The 22883-nt window shown below is 40.8% G+C and overlaps 2 protein-coding genes across 4 annotated transcripts in view; one reads left to right on the forward strand and one right to left on the reverse strand.

The window, feature by feature from the left end:
* Positions 1 to 14849, forward strand: part of LOC117750618 (obscurin-like protein 1) — a 29335-nt gene extending 14486 nt beyond the window's left edge. Inside the window, exons 7-21 of the mRNA XM_034561887.1 lie at positions 1535 to 1813; positions 1923 to 2195; positions 2775 to 3050; positions 3139 to 3414; positions 3647 to 3922; positions 4007 to 4282; positions 5183 to 5452; positions 5902 to 6168; positions 7286 to 7552; positions 8253 to 8365; positions 10164 to 10317; positions 12146 to 12307; positions 12509 to 12613; positions 12892 to 13158; positions 14563 to 14849. Coding sequence (XP_034417778.1) covers positions 1535 to 1813; positions 1923 to 2195; positions 2775 to 3050; positions 3139 to 3414; positions 3647 to 3922; positions 4007 to 4282; positions 5183 to 5452; positions 5902 to 6168; positions 7286 to 7552; positions 8253 to 8365; positions 10164 to 10317; positions 12146 to 12307; positions 12509 to 12613; positions 12892 to 13158; positions 14563 to 14849 — 3548 coding nt within the window. The remainder of the gene's footprint in view (positions 1 to 1534; positions 1814 to 1922; positions 2196 to 2774; positions 3051 to 3138; positions 3415 to 3646; positions 3923 to 4006; positions 4283 to 5182; positions 5453 to 5901; positions 6169 to 7285; positions 7553 to 8252; positions 8366 to 10163; positions 10318 to 12145; positions 12308 to 12508; positions 12614 to 12891; positions 13159 to 14562) is intronic.
* Positions 14850 to 18179: 3330 nt separating this feature from the next.
* LOC117750868 (carboxy-terminal domain RNA polymerase II polypeptide A small phosphatase 1-like) overlaps positions 18180 to 22883 on the reverse strand; it is a 19865-nt gene continuing 15161 nt past the window's right edge. For all 3 annotated transcript variants that reach the window (XM_034562286.1, XM_034562284.1, XM_034562285.1), the window contains 4 exons: positions 22673 to 22729; positions 20906 to 20998; positions 20006 to 20191; positions 18180 to 19850 (listed from right to left, as the gene is read on the reverse strand). In XM_034562286.1, coding sequence (XP_034418177.1) covers positions 19722 to 19850; positions 20006 to 20191; positions 20906 to 20998; positions 22673 to 22729 — 465 coding nt within the window. In that variant the 3' untranslated portion in view covers positions 18180 to 19721. The remainder of the gene's footprint in view (positions 19851 to 20005; positions 20192 to 20905; positions 20999 to 22672; positions 22730 to 22883) is intronic.

Raw genomic sequence — 22883 nt, forward strand, 5'->3', positions numbered from 1 at the left:
ACTTTCAATGTTGCTCCTTGTTTTTTTAAAGCTGTGGCAGCTATATAGATCAATGCCATTCTTGCCCTAACAAGCAAATGCTTAAAGGCCCTTTAAGACTGGACTTTTGTTTTGAGCATGGTGGTAAAACTGCATCTTAAAACTACAGAAAACAAAAATGATATTGACAACGGATTAAAGTATATGTGTAATGTGAAAGGGGTTACTCAGACTTACTCTGCAAGTTCCATGGAACCGTGCAGTGTTTTTGGATCACATTGATTTGGTTTTACAACAAGCAGCTTTACCGTTTGGTTCAGACTTGCTGCTCTCATCAACCCTGTTTCCAGATGTAGCACGCTACAATTTTCAACATGAAAGCTCTGAGAATTAGGTATGTATGGCTTACAGCAAATAGCACACAGTGCATGCTATTGCTATTAGCTAACTATGGTGAAACTAGTGGAGCATTTAGCAGCTAAAAAGCCAGAAATCTCCCTCAGGAGTTGGCTGAGACCCAAACAGAGCTAAAGATTGAAGTGCCACAAACACAACTGTTAAATTGACTGACATAAGAAATAAGGTAGCAGTTTGCTAACATGTTTACCACAACTTTTTAAGGTGACACTACGGGAACTGCAGATTTAACTGCTCAGTCCAGTGGTAACGGTTGTAGCCCACACTGTTTGAGTCCATGAGTCTAGCACTGTTTGCAACTATAAAACCCATCTGTTCAATGTTGAGTAAAACGGTAAATCCTGTAAATCCGGTAAAGCCTGTAAATCCAAAGTGTTACATGGCATATACATCTGATAACTGTTCAATGAATTGAAATTCCTATAGCACCAGTTTGATTCTCAGCTGTTACAGAGGCTGAGAGGAGCACATCTGTTGAAGCAGGCAGCCTGATCAAATGTGAGATCGCAGACCACACAGGCCAGACCTACAGGTGTGAGGACGGAATAAATCTCTTGCAAAAATTGGAAACAAACATCGATTCAGAGGGCAATAAGAGGACACTGGCTATGAAGTCACCCGCATCTTCAAGCTCTGGAGTGTACAGTTGTAAAACCAATGATGACTCAGATTTCAACGATTTATATGTGGAGGTGAAAGGTGATATGCTAAGTTTTTACTTGGCAATATGTTGCCATTGTGGAGTCTCACACCTTCATCATGACCTCTAACATCTAAGAAGGAAGCAAAACCTGATCATCATATTCATCATTGCAGATTTCCTTCCAATTTGTCCTAATTGTGTCGCTTCTCATTTCATAGCATGTATTTTGACCAGTCAACTAGTTTTTCCAACACACCTGTGGTAACTGCATTAGGTCAGTGCATTGCTTAAATTAATTGTTTCACTTTGCTTTAGAAGTGCATTAACATTGTTTATTATGATGTCTTTAAGGAGTTGTGTTTCAGATAGCAAGGCTTGAAATTAACATGTCTAAGCTGTTAAAACCTGACCCTACAATTGCTGCATGGATTATCATAAACAATAAAAAGTACATTAGAGCAAGAACTTACTTCTTTTGTGTACTGTCTTCTGCAGCGCAACCAGTAACGTTTGCTGATATCCCAGAGGAGGAGGACCTTTTCAAGAGTGTTGTGGAACAAGAACCGTTTGTTCTGTCATGTGAAGTATCAAGGGCTGATGGCGTTGTCCAGTGGTACAAAGATGGAATTGAAATGCAACCATGCAACAATATCACAATGCAAGCAGAGGGCACCAAAAGGACTCTGACAGTCAATTCAGCCCAACTGTCTGACACAGGCACATACACATGCCGTGCAGGAGACAATATTCTCATGTACAAGGTTAATATACGAGGTAATGAAATAGTTATACAAATTCTGGCAATATGTGACAGAAAAAATGCAAAAAGAAAAGAGTGCATGCATGTCTCAATTTCTCAATTGCATGTATTCTTCTTCCAAAGAACCTCCGGTGTTGATAATCTACCCCAAGGAGGATGTCCACCTTGACCGTCACGTTCCTGAGGAAATTATTCTGAGCTGCGAATTGTCTCGTCCAAACGGGGTTGTCAGCTGGTACAAAGACGGTCAAAAGCTGCAAGAGAGTGAGAACATCAAGCTCAAGATCGAAGGCCCTTATCGACGACTGAAGATTATTTCTAGTGGAGTGGACGATTCTGGAGAATATGTCTGTGATACAGCCGACGCTTCAATATTCTTTCACCTTGTTATTACAGGTAAAATCCTTATACTACTTACAGTATATTGTATGTACATATACATCTGTAGGTATCGCAGCAAAACAGCAATGGCAAAAAGCACCATAAATAGATTTTGGTATATAAGGCATCAGTATGCTTCAAAACAAACAAGTTTGTGCTGTGTCATCTGAACATGTCGAAAGACCAAAGTGTATCTGCTGTGAATCGCCACATTGATGATTGACATTGAAGCGCCTGCCCTCGTGGAAAAAGATAAGATGATAGACACAAAAACTAACAGACGGGGGGACATGCTTGTTATTAGTTTTGGAAAGTACATTTTCAGTGGCAGACCCACCAATTCTAATGTTCGAAAGCAAGGGAGAAGGTTTCAGACACTATTAAATGATCTGACAACAACCACTTTGTTTGAAGCATAAACGCCTGTAATATTGCCAAAGTTAGGGGTTCACTCATTCATCCATGATCCAAGATGTCAAGCATGCAAAGTCATCCCTGCAGGCGATACATGCATCAACTTGACATCTGAGAAAGAAAGTTATTATATTGTCGTATACATTTAACTAATGAGTGGTGACTAAACTGGCTTTCCAGAACCTCCAGTGCAGATTGTGTCCCCAAGTCAGTCCCAAATGGAGCTGTGCCAGCAGAGCTCCGAGAGGATGGTACTGAGCTGTGAGATCTCAAGGCCCAATGCAGTGGTGCGCTGGTATCGAGACGGACTCGAAGTGGAGGAGAATAACAACCTTATCCTTGAGGTGGATGGCGTCTACAGAAGACTTATTATACCAGAAACTACCGTCAAAGACTCCGCCGAATACGTCTGTGACACTGCAGATGACTCCATGACATTCTTTGTCAACATAGCAGGTAAAGGAATGAAAAAAGTAGATCTGACCAAATGTGTTGCTCGGTCAGTGTCAATCCATTTCTAACACAACATTTTCTAAATGCACAGAGCCTCCTGTTCGTTTTGTACGTCCAAGGAAGATGGCGGGTAGAGTAGACAGAGTGGCTGGGGAGACTCTTGTTCTTGACTGTGAGGTTTCGAGATCAAATGCAGAGGTCACCTGGAAGAAGAACGGGGAAGAAGTAGAAGACTCCAGAAATATCACAATCCTTGAGGATGGCGTCATGCGTCAATTAACTGTTCACTCACTAACAATGGAAGATGCTGGGCAATATGTCTGCGATGCAAAGGATGATGTGATGGATTTCCATGTAAAAGTGCAAGGTAGGTTATTGTATTTAAAATATATAACTCTCTTTCCAACTTCTGTATATGGTGCATACAAGATACAGATTTAGAACCAGATCATTAACTTCATCCAAATACTTGGGAGAATTCCTGAAATTCCTGGGCTCAATTTTAAAAACCATTTACTTGAAAAATAATGTTTTACAGAAAATGCATACAAATGATTTTCTGATCCAGTAAAAATATGTTCCTTCTTGTTCATTTTCAGAGTTGCCTGTAAAGATTCTTGGAAAAACAGAAGCAAAAACAGAAAAGCAGTTCTTAGTATCGGATGACATTATTCTAGTGTGTGAACTGTCCAGATCCAATGCCTCAGTCAGTTGGTACAAAGATAATCAGCTCATCGATGACACTGAGCGATACTGTGGTGAAGAGCAAGGCGTTTTCAGATCACTGGTTGTCCTAAATGCTGCGCTAGAGGATTCGGGAGAGTACACCTGTGATGCAGTGGATGATAAGATGGTCTTCTACATCACCGTCAAAGGTAGTCATATTAATTAGCCAAGGTAAATGTTATCCATCTTTCATTCATTCAGAAGGAAAATAATGCACTGCGTTTTATGTTCAGAGCCTCAAGTACAGATCATTGGAAACTCAGGCCACCCGGAGCATCACATCCTGGTTGCAGGAGATGACCTTATTTTGGAGTGCGAGGTGTCTCGGCCGAATGCCACAGTTCAGTGGTTATGGAATGGTGAAATCTTGAAACCAGACACTCGTATAAAAATCGACAGCTACGATGTTGTCAGGAAGCTCGTTCTCTCTGGACTTCGGCCCTCAGACTCTGGAAAATACATTTGTGATGCCATCAATGACAAATTGACAACAATTGTGGAGGTCCAAGGTAAGATTTTAAATGACTTTGAAACATGTTTTAGAGATTTAATTTCTGTAGTTCCGGTTTGATTCACATATTGTTCCGTATTTTAACACAGAATTAACAAGTAACTTCTTTGTAAATCTCTCTCAGAGCCCCTGGTTAAGTTCGAAAATAAAAAGACAAGTAATAACCTCTCAGCCTATGAAAATGAGAGTGTTACAATGTGTGCCATTGTGAGCCGAGAAAGAGCCAACATTCGTTGGCTGAAAGATGGCCAACTATTGACCGGGCACAACATTCACATCTCCAGTGAGGGTAATACCCACAAGCTCACTATTAATCCCCTGCAGCTGTCAGATTCTGGAGAATATGTCTGTGACGTAAAGACAGATGAGATGTATTTCAGTCTTTTAGTCAAAGGTATGTGGCACTCTCAAACTAAATGTGACTGCAATTTCCAAGTCAACATTTACTTGATTGCAATTGTCATAAAGCTAACATCTCTGAAATGATATTTTCATCAGAAATGAAGGTGAAATTTACCAGAACACTGGCGAGCATTGCGTCTCTGAAGGGCAGTAATCTCATATTACGATGCGAGATCAACAAGCCCAAAGGAGATGTCCAGTGGATAAAAGATGGGCAAGAGATCTCTCCAAGCCGTCGGCACACAATAAGGGCACAAGGTCGAGAGCGAAGCTTTACCATCCGCCAACTAGTGGAAGAAGATGCTGGAGAATATGCCTGTGAATCCACAGATGACAGGACTTCAGCTACTGTCACTGTAGAAAGTAAGTCCATTTATATTATACATAAAAATGTGTTAATAATAAAATATTAATAAAAGTAGTTCAAACTAGTCCACGTGCCATCTCAATGTCTTGATCACAATGAGTCTAATTGAGATGAATGCTTTGCCTTCAGCTCCCCGTGTTGTTGAGTTCATAGCGGAGCTTCGTAACATCACGGTCTGTGAGGGAGAAGATGCAGTGTTTAAGTGCGTGGTTTCACCAGAGGACACCCGGTTGGTGTGGCGCTTCAATGGCAAGCGAGTCGCTCTGACTAAGCGCACTGTCATTTCAAGCAACGGACTATGTCACATGCTGTGCATCCACAACTGCACGGTTTCAGATGGCGGCAGAGTGACAGCTGATGCAGAGGGTTCGGTATCAGAGGCAGAACTCCAGATTCAAGGTGAGTTGTTGTCCCATCCATTCACACTATGATTATAGCACAAGACACTATACCTACACACATAATGGTCTTTATGAATCACAGAAGTCCCAACATTTAACCGCAATTTGAAGTTCAATAACCTCATATCTCTCTGGTACTTATGTCCATATGTTTGGTACATATGTTTATCTATGACACATCCTTTGAAACTAGTTTCAACTTTGAAGAGGTGACTTTGAAAGATAGCTTTTAGCAGCAGCTTCTCCGGTTATAATTCCTCTGGTAAATGTCCTAAAACTTGCAATATTACGTTGCAGATTGTCTTCGGTCTGTTTTGTACTTTGCTTTGTCGGAGTATTTTTTGGTAGAATTAACAAAAAAATCATACATATAGTGTTATAATATAAAAGTATCAAAATCGCTGACTTGACAGATTCTACCATCTGGTAATTGAATTATTTTTTCAGAACATCAAGTGTTGTTCACCAAGAAAATGACACCAGTTGTAGCTCAAGAGTACGGTGAGGTGACTCTCGAGGTGGAGGTGGGTCTGGATTCGGGAGAGGTGCAGTGGATGAGGCAAGGGGTACTGATCCACCCTGGGCCCAAGAATACCCTGAAACACAACGGCCGCAACCACAGTCTCACCCTCCACAAACTGGCCATGTCTGACCGGGGCACCTACAGCTGTGAAACCCTCCATGACCGCACGCAAGCCCAACTCACAGTGGAGCGTGAGTGTGCATGTCTTGTCACTATGCCTCGTTGTTGTTTGTTTACCGCCGTTGCCGCCCACGCCACCTCCTGCACACCCTCCACTGCTACTTCTTGTGAAGGCAAAGTTGACTGAGTAAGAGTAATTTGAGTGACCAGTGGGGACCAGGGTGGCACTTGTACCGCAGCATGATGGCAACCAACAGGTGATAGCCTTACAGCTCGGGCTGACTTTCAGACCAGCGTATGTGTATTGACAGGATCGATTAAGCCCCAGTTACTTTCCTACCTATGTCAAAGGGAAAGCAGATTGCAGTTTTAAGGGTAGTGCTTGATGAAAGACATGTTAAGATGCCACCGTTCCAACAACTAGAACTCTGTTTTGCAAAGAAGGTACAAGTTTCCCAACAACAAGCGCCACTTCATTTCTTCAAAGTAGCAAGCCTTACACACCACAAAACTGCCATCTTGTAGTAATTAAGACATACTAATGCTTGTTTTGCTTGTCATGCTTGTTATATTTCTTCGCCTTATGAACCAAAGGCCAGTAGGTGAATTAAAGGCTGTTCTTTCAACACTAGTGTGGGTGGTAAGGGGAAATTCAGGACTTCAGGCTGCTGTTGGCACCTCCAATGAATTTGGATCTCCTCTCATTGCATCTAAATTTACACCCTGGCCTTCAAAACTAAGGTTGCTGTCATCTGGTCTCCAAAATAAACACTCCTTTTTTTTCCACAGGGAATGCTCGTCTGTTAGAATAAGTGAAAAATGTTCACAGTTTCCAAGCTGGCTTTTGTGTAAAGCCCCATACTGAAGTGATTAAATATTGGATTGTCAATGTGTGCCAGCTGTATTGTTTAGCTGCAGACTGATGTCTACAGAACAGAGAACAGACTCTAAGCCTATTCTGTAACAGAAAATGGACATTGTGTCTGCTCAGTGGTACAGCGGAAGGAAAATCATTGTTACTCAGGCCAATCTTCCAAACATAAACTCTGTTGTAACTAATACTCAGTTGTCATTATACCAACATGTACCAAGACATCAAAATGCCCACAAAGTAGATTGATACATGTCCCTGCACTTGTTCATAGTTCTGTGATGCCTTTTACACCGCTCTGTTATTTTTCTTTGCAGCTCGAAGAATCTCAATCAAAAGAGGGATGACTGACATTAAAACCATAGAGCGAGAAACAACATCTTTTGAGGTGGAGCTCTCCCATCCCGATGTCCCAGGCACCTGGATGAGAAACGCAATCAAGCTTAAGCCAACAAATCACTTCCGTATGAGTGCCAAGGGACAAGTCCACAGCCTCACTATCTCTAACCTATCAGTAGAAGACACTGGCACCTTTACGTTCTGCGTAGAGAATGTGAAGACATCTGCCAGGCTTGTTGTGAAGGGTAGGTTATTTAGGAATTTCGCCAATGTTTCAACAAGCAGAGACCAACATTTGGTGTCACAGGAGTTACCATATAACGGAATCAATATATTTGTCTAATTTAAATGAGTAACTAACTAGTACATGTCATTTTGAAGTAGTGTACTCATAACAAGGCCGTAGAGCTGTCAAATATACTACACGGTCTAATTTGTGACTTTTCAAAGCCACAATAAATGTGAACTACACTGCAGTGCAGTACTACCAAAACAATATGTAACATGTTGTTGTGACCTCAGACTGGTAACTAAAGTTGTCCACTCAAAGTAGACCAGATGCCAACCAGTTGAGGCATGAGAACAGAATAGAGTGATGGCTCTACTTCTGTTGGCTTTATCCATGCTCACGTTACAAAGTAGCCTGCAAGTAGCCTCCTAGCATGACACAATGAAAAGCGGTAGCTCTGTTCACTCTCCGACAGGTGATAGTTTAACCTCACGCTGTAAAATAATCCGCCCCATGCCAAGTCGCTAAGTATGCATCATCCCTTTAAGCTAGGGGTTAAAACGCTGTCTCATTGTGTTACATTAGTCCACATAATTGAACCGTATAGCTTATGGGATTTTGAGCAGCAACACATAGGCCCTAAACGTGGTGCACTGTTTAGAGAAATGTTCAAAAGACTTTTGCTTGCCGATCTAAGCTTGCTTTTTCTTTACCAGAGCCCCCAGTGACCATTTTCAGAAAACTGGAGGACCAGAAATTCCCTGAAGGGGCCGTAATCTCTATTGAGTGTGAGCTGTCAAGACACAGCGTTGATGTGAAATGGATGAAGGCAAGTTTTTTTGTCTCTCTTTACTTTCAAAACTCCAGAGCCAAATGTGTTATCACTTTAAAAATTGAAAGTATACAATATAGCACTTCTTCAGACAAGCCTAACAAAGTCAAGGAATTTTTTTTTTTAAAGTTTTGCATGTTAACATGACTGAAATCACAGTACATTGAGCCAATGCAGCATCCTTGCCAACTTGCGCGCACACACTCACTCACACTCTCTCTCTACGGGGTCAGATCAGTCTCAATAATTGCAAATGCACACACAGAGACTTACAAATGCAAACACAAAGATTCACAAATGCGCACAGAACAATTCACAAATATGTTTGATTTACAAATGCACACAGAAGGATTTACAAATAAATTAGACTCACAAATGCACGCAGAACGATTCACAAATACATTACAATGCACACGTAAATAAATTACGATTTATATAAATGTTAAAGACAAATCACAAATATATTTCTGCATTTCTATGTGGATTCTTCTATTTGTTTGTGGATTTGTATGCATTTGTTTGTCGATCGCACTGCATTTGTTTGTGGATTGCTTCACATGTGTGTGTGGATTTATGAGACTCCCCTGCCTGGCTGAATTCACAAATGCGTTTTTTTAAACAGACCTATCTGTAGCCAATCAGATGTTGCCCTCATTTTCAACCAATCACATGAACGCATCTCCCCCTCCTCTCCCCACGAGCTGCCAGCGTTACAGTTGCGCAATTTGTGGAGGGATACACAATTAATGCCCCCCCCCCCCCCCCCTATTGTTGTAAGTCATGACAACAAGGAAGTTGTTGTAAGTCATTGAAACTTCGGTTTAATCTTGTAAATCTTGTAAAAAATCTTGGTGTGGCACAAATGACGTGAATAGAGTGAAACGAAGCAGCAGTCATTCAGACGTCGTCGGTGAAATTCCCTGAGCTGTGTGAGCCCACGGGTGATGTTATGAACCCAAACACGAGGGCGTTAGATGTTCCGACGTTTGTAGGATGTCCACAACAAGTATGAAGCAGAAATAGTGGTTATTTCTTCTATGGTGGATGGCGGTAATGATAACTGTTTCCACGGAGATAAGCCACGCCCCTCTAAGGTGCGAATGAAGCGAATGACGCTCATGTGATTGGTTGAAAATGAGGGCGACATCTGATTGGCTACAGATAGGTCTAAAAAACGCATTTGCGAATCGAGCCACAGCAGGGGAGTCTCATAAATCCCACACACACGTGGAGCAATCCACAAACCAATGCATACAAATCCACAAACAAATAGAAGAATCCACATAGAAATGCAGAAATATATTAGTGATTTGTCTTTTACATTTATATAAATCATAATTTATTTATGTGTGCATTGTAATGTATTTACAAATTAATTGTTCTGCGTGCATTTGTGATTCTAATTTATATGTAAATCCTTCTGTGTGCATTTGTAAATCAAATATATTTGTGAATTGTTCTGTGCGCATTTGTGAATCTTTGTGTTTGCATTTGTGAGTCTCTGTGTGTGCATTTGCAATTATTGAGACTGATCTGACCCCATATCTCTCTCTCTCTCTCTCTCTCTCTCTCTCTCTCACTCTCACTCTCACTCACACACACATAGACACACACAAACACACAAAGATTTGGAAAAGATTAAAAGTATGCTATATTAATTTATTTTTTCAAAATGTTGAGCTCAAGCTAAAAGTAAAAATAATAAGAATGCATTCAATAAGAATGCATCACAAACAGTTTCAGTTGTTTGATGATGATTAATAATAAATCAGTGTTTTTTAAAAATCCTTTTCAGAATGGGGTTGAGGTGAAGCCCGGCAAGAACTTGCGCATTTATGCAATGGGAAGGAAACGGTTTCTTCAGATCATGAAATGTAATGTCAGTGATTCTGGCATGTACACCTGCGATGCTGGAGATGTTACAACATGCTGCACTGTGGAGGTCTACGGTAAAGTCTGCTGTAGAAACTCTATAAACTACAAACAAGGACCTTTAGTTTCACAGTGGTTGGCTAAATGTGTAATACTTACTAATACTAATAACAGGACTACATAAAACATTGAACAATGTTGTAAAGTAATACAACATGTGAGGGAAGCACAAGGCTACATTTGAGTGACATAAGATAGCTATGTTACTGCTAGCAATTTAAGTAAGCTAACGGAATCGTGTCCTGTCTCGGCCAGATTTTAGCTAACATTCGAATAAAATGTCCCTTAAAATATTGATAAAAATGATTGTATCACGTTTTCAGCTGATTTAATGGTGTTAAACTAAGCTTTAACTTCTTACCTTTCGAGCTAAATATCGTTTTAATTTTTTGAGTTAGCTTTGCCTTAACTAGAGCCAGTAAAAGGACGCTAATGCCGGTAAATTAGGTGTGCGCTCAGCTTGGCCTGATTCGGCCTAACTTCTATCGTCGTAGTAAACACACGGCGCTTCTGGTTTTTCGAGGATATTAACTTGTTACAGGGTCACCAAAATGCTGTCTACATATCCGGGATCGTTGTTCTGTCCTTCACAATAAGATATCACGCTTCAACAACTCCAAACTATGCAATAAAAGCTCCGTAGTTTCCATTTGAGTCTATACCACCATCTGCTGGATGTTTTGTTAAACTCTTAAACACCAGCTCATGCATGAAATTTAACAAGTATGCACACACACACATCTTGTATATAACAATTACTATCAACACAGTGCAGAGTAAGAGTTATATTACAACTAAAATCAGAAGTATTCATGATTGAAAAGCTACATTGTTAAAGCAAAAGACAAATGACTTGTGCAAATCTTTTTATATTTAAATAAAAGAGACAAAAACAAAATACAAAAGAGACCAAAACTAAATACAAAAGAGACAACAACTAAATTAATCAGGACACAAATAACATTAAAAATAATCCTCCTCATCCAGCTCCTCGTCCCAGCCCACACACGTGGTGTGATACAGCGGTCACACTGGACCCACGACACTAGTCCCTCGGATTTCTCGGGAGGGTCGGCTTCCCTGCACCGGCCACACTCCCAAACTGTCTCCATGTCTTCAGGAGTGTGACCTATTCACAGAATTTAAAAAAACCTTTTAATTAAAGAAAATGATCAGATTTTGGCATACAAAGAAAGTTAACATTAAGTACACTACTGGTGGATGTCGTGGGTCCAGCAGACGAGGAGCTGGATGATGACGGTCTTGTCTCTGCAGGTTGGAACGTTGTATGACTAACAGAAAAAGCATAACCATGTTTTGTTTAGTCTTCATCATGACTAATGTCACCACCATGTTATAATATTGTATTTTTCAGGTTACATAAAGCATTTACAGTGAGAGGGAGAGGAAGGTCTTTTGAGGCCACGTCTCGAAGTCAGCGACTGTTAGCCACTTCTTTGTTTAGCGACAAGAACTTCTCTCAATGTTAGAGACTTAATTGCTGTTATGTCTATTTGGGCAAAAGTTTTTTCACACATTCATAAGGAAAGTTCAAATAAATAAGGCACACACCCCTCTTCAGGGAGGCTGCTAGCTTGAGAAATGCATTTGATGGTGCACGTTCATTTCAGGCTCACACAGGTAATTTCAGTTAAGGCTGATTAGAATTTTACTCTTTTACTTTTTCTCTCTCTCTTTCCTGACAAGTTAGGGTGGGACAAATTACACTTTTATCAGCTTTGTGATTATTGAGGATGTCATATTTTTCCCTTTGCTTGTTTTTTCCTTTGATATTATTAAGAGGTGCTCATTTCAATCCTGCATATCCCTTTATTCTCTTTGCAGAGCGTGACCTGCTGATCCTGCAGGGCCCAAAGGACCTGGACATCCAGGAAGATCAGAACGCGGTGTTTGTTTGCGAGCTCTCAGTGGAGGACATGCCAGGAGAATGGTACAGAAACGGGGAGAGAATACAACCCACCAGCACCATCAAGATCCGGCAGGAAGGTCGGCTTCAAAACACGTAGAAACAAGCAATTCATAATTCCTGCACATCTCTGCTGATGATGTTGTGCTTATCGACCGTACTTGAACACCTAAAAAGGAGAAATTAGTAAATCTGTAAATATCTGGAATTGCGTATATTTGGGGCCAATACAATTGAGCCAAATTAACATCTTGCATATCACACTGTTATTCTTATTTCAGGGACCAAACATTTTCTCCTTATGTGCAATGTGAAAGCAGAGGACTCGGGAGAGATCAAGTTTGTCTGCAGACATATTGAATCTGTCGCTTACCTGGAGGTGGAAGGTATAATGAATGTATTCTATTTCTAAGTGCTCCAAAGGAAGTATGTATGCATTAAAAGTGTACACAAAGTCAATTCTAGGAAATATTCATCAATTTATTAGGGTTGGCTTGTATGTTTGTATACCCAACTCCACAAAGCACATATGCGCTATGGGTATGCTCAATAGATTTAACAAAAAAAAGTGTGTTTATAGTATGAGCTCATATTGTTGTGTGAAAATATGACAGTAGTCTTTTGTAAAGTGAAGAGTTTATTTTGGGAATCCTGTCCGTTTCAGAGATTCCGGTGAACATCGTGAAACCTCTGCAGGACACGACCGCCATTGAGAAGAGCCGCGTGCTCCTCGACTGCACCGTGTCCAACCCCAGGTGCAGCATCCGCTGGTACAAGGGCAGCAACGTCATCCTGCCCTCCGAGCGCTTCGAGATCTGCAGCGAAGGCTGCTACCGCAAACTGATCCTCCAGCAGGTGGTGCTCGACGATGAGGGCACGTACAGTGTGCAGGTCGGGGAGTACTCCTGCTCCGCCAAGCTGACAGTGGAGGGTAAGAGACTTTATGATCAAGTTCAAGCGCTGCCTAGTTTTAAAGACAGACTTTTTCAAATGGTTTGGTTTTCCGCAAGTCGATTGGACAATATCATTTTTATGTAAGCCCAAAATCCGCCACTGTGATGAAAAAATAAAGACCTGTAAGTCATTATAATAATTATGACTTACTGTCTCATAATTATGACTTAGCATGTCATAAATATGAGATACTATCTGTTAATTATCAGATACTAAGTAATTATTTTGAGACAGTATCATATTATAATGACTTACAGGATCTTTACTGTTTTCATCACAGTGACGGAAAGGGGTTTCCATAAATCTGTGTGATACAGTCCATAGCAGAAATAATGTCTGCTGACTTGAACATGAAGCGTAACAAGGTGCTATTTGCGAGCTGGATGTGCATGCACTGCTGCTCCTGGTATTGCTTTGGTCGTGGTGTTGATAATCTGATACCAAGTTTTGGTTGTTGTGAAAAAGTCCAAGATGTAATTAATCGTAGCCCAACAGCACTGCTTCTTCAACAGTAACATTAAGGAGTGATTTGAAGTATCAATGGCAACAGTATGAGACCCCTCCTCTATTATGGGAGTGGAGCAACTCGTATATAACCCTTCTAGCGCCATCTACTGGCAAAGCAAACATAACGCATGTATTTTCTCCTCACTAAAACAATGACCCCAATTTTTCATTTTCTTTCACTCTTGCCTCTCACGTGTCCATGTGCGACATTTTTGTAATTAAAAGAGCATGACTTGCTGGGTTGAAGGGTTCCAAGGTGGCTACTTGAATTCATATGAGTTTACAGTGGATTGTGATTCTATCCTCTGGGCTCAGACTCATGAATCCGAGTCATAATAATTCTTTTTTAGAAAAAGCGTGCCATGAGCATGCCACGTGATGACATTTATGACCACTCAAACCAGACGATGGACAACAAAAAATCAATAGGCCTTTTTTTTATTTTAAATAATGGACATTTTGACACGTCATGGTCAGAAAATACAAACGAATGTGCCATGCGATGAATATAAAGCTGCTTTGGTGTTGTGTGTGCTGGTCACACTGCCGTGACTTACTGACACACTCGATTAGAGCATAGACATCGTTAATGTCACTAGCAACACCAAGTGACTGCTGTGAAAAATGCCTGTATATGCACAGCTGAGACATATAGTAATAACTAAAGCATGAGCCCAAAAATAAAAGGAAAATGCAGAAACAGACTCTGCTCAGGGGTTTCGGAGAAAAGATCTACCATTCATCACTGTGTACAAGAAATCAAGAAAAACTGCTTTCAATAATTGGACAACGGTGGACTGAAAGACTTATCAGAATCAAAGTTTTGCTCATAAATAGGTGTTTCCTGTTTCCTCTCTCTTGTGCACTTACGCAGCCCAGTCACTGTTAATGGTCAGAGAGCTGAAGGACGTGGAGGTCACGGCCCCTAACGAAGCCCGCTTTGAATGTGAGGTCTCAGGGCCCGTCCTCAAGGCCCCCGTGTGGAGTCTGAACGGGGAGCCGGTACAGCAGAGCTCCGGGGTACTCCTGGAGAAGATGGGCACGGTCCACAGGCTGACCCTCAGACAGACATGCCCGGATGTGAGTGGAGAGGTGGAGTTCACCTCTGGGAAGGCCAGCAGCAGAGCCCAGCTTCGGGTACGGAGTAAGTCAGGGAAGTAGCTGTTCAAGGGCATTTAGTGTTGGGGCAGTTTACATGAGATTCATGAGACTGTATTGACCTCGCTAGTAAAAGTCAACGGTATGGATGTATGTGTATGAGACTCATAAAAGAATGTGGGGTAAGTACGACTCCCTCATGTTATCACTGGTTTGTATGCACATGATTTCATATGACAGATTAAAATGCATCTAAAGTTACAGATTCAGATCAATGACAAATATAATCAACAAATAAATGATGATGTAATATTATAGATTAAGATTGAACTTTCTTGATCCCTGGGGGGGGCTACCCAGCAGATAAAATATGTATCCCCCACTGCCATTTTCAATATTAAAACAATGATCCCATTAATACATCACTAATAATAATTCAATAGTATAATACGCATCATTCTGAAATGGGCAATTCTGCATTATGAATACCTTTACCTACTTTTTATACTGTAAGTATATTTTGATTCCAATACGTCTCTACTTGTACTTTAAATTAGACACAGTCCTTTTAATTGTAAGAAAGTATTTCTACACTATGGTATTTCTACTTTTACTAAGTACCAGATCTGAGTAGTAATGCTGCCATTGGGTCACCGTCACATTGAATTTAACTGACCAACTGGTGAAACATTGAAACTCTGAAGTCATTCATAAAAACAACCACTAGGTGGAGCTACTTTCAACGTTTTAAGTTTGCGTTCATGACTAAAGAAACATCACAACAGTGGATGCGACTACACTCGATGGAGGTAGTACAAGTAGATGTATGCCATAGTTGCAAAAAAAAATAACATCAAAAGAACATAAATTTGTTCCTGAATTGTCAAGATGGCATATGTGTGTGTGTGTGTGTGTGTGTGTGTGTGTGTGTGTGTGTGTGTGTGTTGCCTGACTTGGCGCTGCATATGCAGCAATAAATACAGCAAATGTTTTGGCTCCCTGGAGCGCTGCTATCTGTAAATAATATAGTGTGTTTATGATGCTACTCAACCTGCAGGCATGTAGGTCAAGCAATGCGGAGCACACATGCATCTCAAGCCACTTATATGTGTCTATTTATAGTTTTATGATGTTGGCTTCAAATGAAAGGGTATTATGTTCGAACCTGTTGTAAACATGTCGTGGATGCATCGACCTTTTAACCGTGGGCGATGTCACGCTCAGCTGAGAAAGTCAAATCATAGGCAGTGGTGGGCTACTGTACTGGGGTACTTGGAGTTAAGTACTTACTTCTACTTTATACTTCTTCTTCATTACACCTCAGAAGCAAATATTGGAACATTGATTTGATAACTTTAGTCGCTACTTTCGGATTCAGATTAATACAGAATTTGATTTAACAAATACAACGAACACGTGTAATTATAGGTTAGCATACGGCAAAACTTGAACGCAGGACTTTTACATGTTAGCGTATTTGTACACAGTAGTATGGCTACTTTTACCTGAGGTAGGCAATAAGGCCATATGATGTATACGTATTCTGTGGGGGATTTAATTTGTTGATTTGGTTATTAATTTCCAATCCAACATTTCAGGATGGCAAGAAAAAAATCCTCAAATTGGCAAAAGTGAGCATAAAATACTGGATTATTTGAGCTCTTTAGGCCTTTAATAATCACTCTTTGGTCATACTATTTTGGAGCCACAGCGTAAAGTAAAGAAACGTGCAGTTTGAATTGAAAAGTCGTTTAAGCTCACAGGCTTTTATATATGAAGTAAAAACTAGCTATTGCGTAATGGAAATGATAAGACAGGTTTACACTTTGAGAGAATCAGGTCAAACTTGACCGAAGCTCTCTGGTCCAAAGTCTAATTTGTTTTTCTCTCTTCAAATTTCACAGGTGATCCATGAGTGACATCTTCTATCTGTCCTCACCTAATTGACATGGATGGATGGATCATATTGCTGCGTTTCAGTTGTAACATTGACATTGCTTATGCATTTACAAACAGTATGTCTGCAAAAGTGGTTTAAACAGGGTTGAGAGTGATGTTCATGCAGTTAATTCAGGGAGTTTCTTTCATTAACGTGCTTTGAAGAATTGTCTTCATGAAATTTTCTGTTCATATAAAAGTTGTCACATTGCAGTTTGGATGTAAATAATGACTGTAACCATGTTATGGAGGTTTAAACACAATGTGTATTTATGCCAATAAATATGGGATTTGAAAGTGAGATTAAACCAACGAGAACTACAAATACATGATTTGAAAGATACGAGAACGGAAGTGAAGAGCTTCTATAGACTCGACGACTCCACCCACAATACATGGAAAGAGACGCTTCCTTAAAAGGGACATGTCTAAGGCCAAATACATAATGGAGAGCAAAAAACAAATCTCTTCACGGTATAACCATCCGGTGTTTTTCTGCACACACACATTGAACCTGCATGTGACATTGTGGCATTTTTTAAAGGGGATACATTATGCTTATTTTCAGGTTCATATTGTACTTTGGGTTTCCACTAGAACATGCTTCAATGTTCAAAAACGTATCTTTTTTCTCATGCCGTCTGTCTGAATATACCTGTTATATACTTTTTTTTTTGCAGGTAGGTCTCAAGCCGTGGGTGGAGATACTCAAATATGATGTTTATTCCAATGAACCTGCATGGCTTTGTGAATCCCACGTTTTATGATCTAGGTAGCCCACAAGTGAAAAAGTGGGTCTTTCATGATATGTCCCCATTTAAGATATTTGCCAGAGAACTCCAGTTTGCAGCTTTTACACATATGTTTAACCCTTGCTTAGTTGCACACGACATGTGCAGTTGTGCTAGTTATTAGGCAATATTATCTGATTTGCACATATTATATTTTCCCCATATATCAGAGCATGGTTTTGTGCAGCTGCCGTGACAGTGGTTCAGATTATTACTCTCAGTTTTCAGCATCGCCACAAACAGTCGACGATAGCCGTGTCGTATCAAATTTAGATTTTAGAATAGATCATCCAAGCAACGGTTAGTCATATTTAACTATTCAGTTATCTTTTCACAAGTTGTCAATTGTATAGAACTTTCTTTTTTTTACATTTTGATAAGTTTGAATGAAGACAATTCTGTCTTGCAGCAAGTGGCTTGTAATGTAAATACATTGGGCCAAAATTCAGGTAATTTGGGAAATAGGTTCAGAAATTACTTGATCACCTTGATTGATAATCAGGGCATGCTAGTAGGGCTATTGTGTTTGAACTTAACAGAGAATTATAGTCGTTTTCACATGAAATCTGTTCCATATTCCATTTTTCCATTTGACTCGTTTCCACCTCTGCCATGTTGTGCCGAGCGTTAAGGTATGTGAAAAAAAGTACTGTTGTAAAATATGACCCGTTTCAATAAAACATGCTTTATTGACGCACGGTGGAAATATCTCTAGCCGTCTCTTTTTGTCTTACAATCAGCAGCAATTTAAAAATCGGTTTCTTTACTTGAGTCAAAACATTAATATTCTTGTTGCATAAAGTAAAAAAGAAAAGAAAAGTTAAACCATTATTTAAAGACAGTTCAGGATTTTTCACTTATTGTCAACGTTTTTCTTTTCTCCGAATCTTAAAGTCCCACTGACGTAGTCCCACTGAAACACACACACACACACACACACACACTCAATGGAACCGTGTTCACAGCTCGATGCGGCGCTGCAATGACTCCGTTATCGTCTTGGATCCAAAGTGTCCTGATCAAAGTGTGCGTTCAAATCAAACATGACGTAGCAGGTTACAGCCTCCTCCTGCACACGTGGACACGATTGCATCGACTGCGGTGGTCGCCAAATCAACTAAAAGCTCCTATTAAGGAAAAAAAACTAAAATAACATTAAAACCAAATCAAAACATCTGCCTGAAATCCTGATATGCTGTATATGCTAAAATCAATCTCACCATGTTTATCCGCAGTAGTGAGTCTGTGTGAACGGTCCAATCAGGGTGCAGTGGGCCGGTTCTCTTAGTGCTAATCCAGAACAGTCCAAGACATCCACATTTGATAGCTTTCTTTTTTTCTCTTTTTAAAGGTTTGTTAATATGCAAGTATGAGGTCAACTAATAAACATCAAGATTAGGGTGTTTTGAGACCGGACTGGGCATAAGACAACATATTAAAAGTGTTATTACACGTTAGAACATTAGTGATTCGACCTCATCAGCCATCTGTAATGTAGTGAATAAGGACGACAATCAGTGGCGGTGGATTCCCACGATTACTGTTCCGGTTTCTTTTCAATCTAAAACTCTAAAAAGTCTGTGGCGTCTTTTTGGAGCCAAAGTTCAACCGCAAACATCATTTGCTCAAAGCTTACAGGAAGAGCACATACGAAATATCTGCTTCTTAGTGAAATGTGCAAAAACCTGTTGTAAATATTATTAAACCAGAATATTTTTATGTTAATGATTGTCTTTTACTAAATGTACATTTTGGCTATTTTAGTCAAAAAAAGTAAGTAAGTTAATGAGGTTTGAGGATCGGTCTTCAATAACCTTTCTGTGTGAGAGCTTCACATATTATGAGAACCACTATTCTGAAATGAAAAGGAACAACAGCGACAACAATACACTAGCTGCACTGCAAAGGATATCTACAGAAGTCATTGAATCTGGTATTCAGTCCTTATTGAGCATTAAAAAGAAAAGAGAATCTTTGGATTGGATGACTTTCAATGCTGAAGTACCAAACCCTGCTGGAAGATCGCTTTTTACCTTTTTTGATGCAATATAGTGTAAGAATACCAGATTAAAAAGAAGCTTTTTTTGTTGTTGTTGCATTGTGGTCCTTGTAAATGGAAGCAGCGTGGAGCCCGTGGCCCACCAGCCTCCGTGGCCCCGTGGCGTCAGCGGCTGGTGATTGTTTTCAACCGAGTGTCCCGCCTCCGTTAACTTGAAGTCCTCTGCTGCTGCAGAGCGCCATAGATGTCGTCCACTTTGCTTAGTCTCTCAAAGAAGGGGATGAGATCGAGGAGCTCGGTGTCGGACATGTCGTCAAACCAGGACGCGACAGGAACCTGGAGGGTTTGAAGAATGAAGACATGGTGGAGTCAGAAAACCCTTTTCAATACCCCACACTACTTAATAGTGTCCAATTATTGCATCGATTGTGTCGATGTTAGCAAACAATATAAATGCATTTTTGCGTTTTGCAGAAACATAAATGACATACTGCGTTGTCGGGATGGAAGATGTAGGAAGCTGGGGAGTTGTCAATGATGATGACCTTGTTGAGGTCCCGTCCTAAACGGCTCAAGTCTTTAACGTAGTTCCCTTTGTGGAAGACGCAGGACTCCCGGAACAGACGGCTCTGGAAAGCCCCCCGTTTGTCCAACAGGTCCGACACGGGATCGGCGTACTAGAGCAGCAGGAAGAAAAGCAGGGGGGCGAGTTTAGGCCGAGCCGAGCGATGTCTTTATGTGAATTTGAATTGTACTTTACGAGATTAAAAGTGAGTAAAGAATATAGACTGTGAATAAGAGAGAACTACTCTAGATCAACAGAAACAAAGCAGACTAGGATTTCCTCACAAGTCGGAACTAGGCAATTATTTAGCCGTATTATTAATGAGTTTCCTATTTACACCAGCACACAGCATTAGCAAACACTTCCCTGTTTACAGTAGCAACACATTTAGACGCGTGTTTTCGGACCCCCTGAATGAAGCCTGTTAAACTCGAACCTTACAGCTCACGCAACCCGCCTGCGTCTAACTAAAAACAACGCACAGAACCGTCACGACGGGCGCCGTCCGCCACATTTAAGCGTGGACATTTTTGCAAAAACATGAAAGGCGGCGGCTGTACGTCGTGTAGACAGACACGGCACGAACGACCACAAATGCGTCACGGAGTCGAGTTGAGGCGAACGCAGTTTGAAGTAAATGCGAGAGGTCGAAATGTCCTGACAGGCGTCGTAAATTCGTCTTCATGTGCGAGGGGGCATGCAAACACGCAAACACACACACACACACACACACACACACAAACACTTCAAACAGAGATATGACTCTGGGCTTCCGCACACTTTACAATGAGTGTGTATTAATGAGTCCCATTGGTTCAGCTCTCACCTTGGATAAGCTCGCGGTGAACAGGACACACTCGAACAATTCTCCCATCCTCCTGAGGAACTCGTCGACGTGGGGTCTCTTTAACACGTACACCTGGGGGGGGAGATGGGAGAGGCGGAGGTAGGAGGACGACATTAACGGCTGCTGCCCCACATGCTTTGACCTTTCTAAGGAAAAAAATTAAAAAGGAACACAAACTACCCCATGAGGAAAGAAATATAGTCCTACATCTGACGTGTGTCCAGATATTCTGAAGACACAGGTTTATCTAACAGGAGGAGGTTGAAACGCAATGAGAGACTCTGCGATGCCATCTGCCACTTGGACTCCCAGGTGAATACCTTGTCATTTCTTTCAGTTTTTTCAATAAATTTGTTCCTCATGCCTTCATTTCATAATTTTCTCTTCCTGTTTAATGAGTGCTTTTTAAAAATAATAATTGTAATACCAGTGTATTGGGGTACTGAGGGGCCCCAGTCAAACGCACCCAATGGCAGCTTTCATAGATACAATAGAATAGATGGATCAAATGTTTGCTATGGGTCCTAAATTAAAGTATGACACACTATCAGGGGTGGGAGGGGCTCTCCTTCAACGAGACACACTCACATGTAGCAGACACAGATTTCCTCATGTCTGTTTTCGTTTTACACAATATGCACATTAACTGGTACTTTCCTAAAATAATAATAATACTTTTTCTTATTCCTTCAGAGGTGATTTATTGCATAAATAATAATGTTTTAAGAAGACATAAGGTAACATTTGGCTATTGTTGTTGTGTCTTTACGTTGGTAGAATAATAATAATAATAATAATCCATTTAATTTATATAGTGCTTTTCAAGATACTCAAAGACACTTTACATTATACACCGTAGACACAGCTACGGGGAGCAATGCAAGAATCCAAGAATGATGGTTATCATGAGATAAGTCAATCATGAGTGATACAGAAATATATATATATATATATATATATATATATATATATATATATATATATATTTCTGTATCACTACAAAATGCATAAAAAAGCTGCAAAACATAATGCTGTAAAATCTAATCCAGCATTTCATGGACCCCCGCCCCCATCCCATCCCCCCAGATAGTTCTCTGAAACGTCTTCTGCTAAGATGCTGTTGGCCTTGTTTCTGAACCAAGTCATCCCGAATAGGCTTTTCCCCACTTTAACAAGCCTATCCTGGATTACTTGAAACAGACCCAGGCTCTTTGGACAATCAGAGCTCCTCCGCCTCCCGGGAGGCCCAGCACAACATTGGACTCCTGCAGGGAAGTCGCTGCCGTTCCGGCACCGACGAGTGCGAGCTCGATGGCCAGTGATTTCTGAGAAGCCGACCAGGGCTTCGTTACATCAGGCCACCTAAATAGCCACCTGCTGCTCGGAGCCGTCAACAGGGCGGGCTACAGCACTGGCAGGAGGCTAGCGCCGGGTTTCCAGTGCAAAAACCATGGTGGATTTCTGAATTTTTACTGGCTTACTTTTGGTATTTGAAAGCCTGTAAGAGTTCATAAATCATCGTACCGTTCAGGTCAGATGGTGTGGAGCACAATGTGTTTGGTTACTGGTGTGATTTGTATAACATAAACGGCGCTTTGCGGTCACAAAGTTTGACACACATCTTTGGGGGCTTTTTGGCAGGAAATCCATGAAGCATGTGGAAACTTCAATGGTGGCCGCTTCATGCGGGAACATTGTGGTGATGCGACTGACTCAACGCGAGACTTCAGCATATCAAGTGCCTACCTGGTGAACTGTTCCATCAATTTCCACCGGAATGATAAAATCAGCATTGTTCACTGGCTGTTGAAAACAAAAAGCAGAGTTGTTAAAACACTCAAAAAGAATATGTATCGTTTAATCTCCAAAATCTCCATAGAGATGTGAGTGATCTTTAAAGGACGTGTCGAACAGACGCAAAGACGCCACCTCAGCGTCTTTCAAATCACACAATACG

Source organism: Cyclopterus lumpus, chromosome 21 (assembly GCF_009769545.1).
Source record: "Cyclopterus lumpus isolate fCycLum1 chromosome 21, fCycLum1.pri, whole genome shotgun sequence".
In the NCBI taxonomy this organism is placed as follows: Eukaryota; Metazoa; Chordata; class Actinopteri; order Perciformes; family Cyclopteridae; genus Cyclopterus; species Cyclopterus lumpus.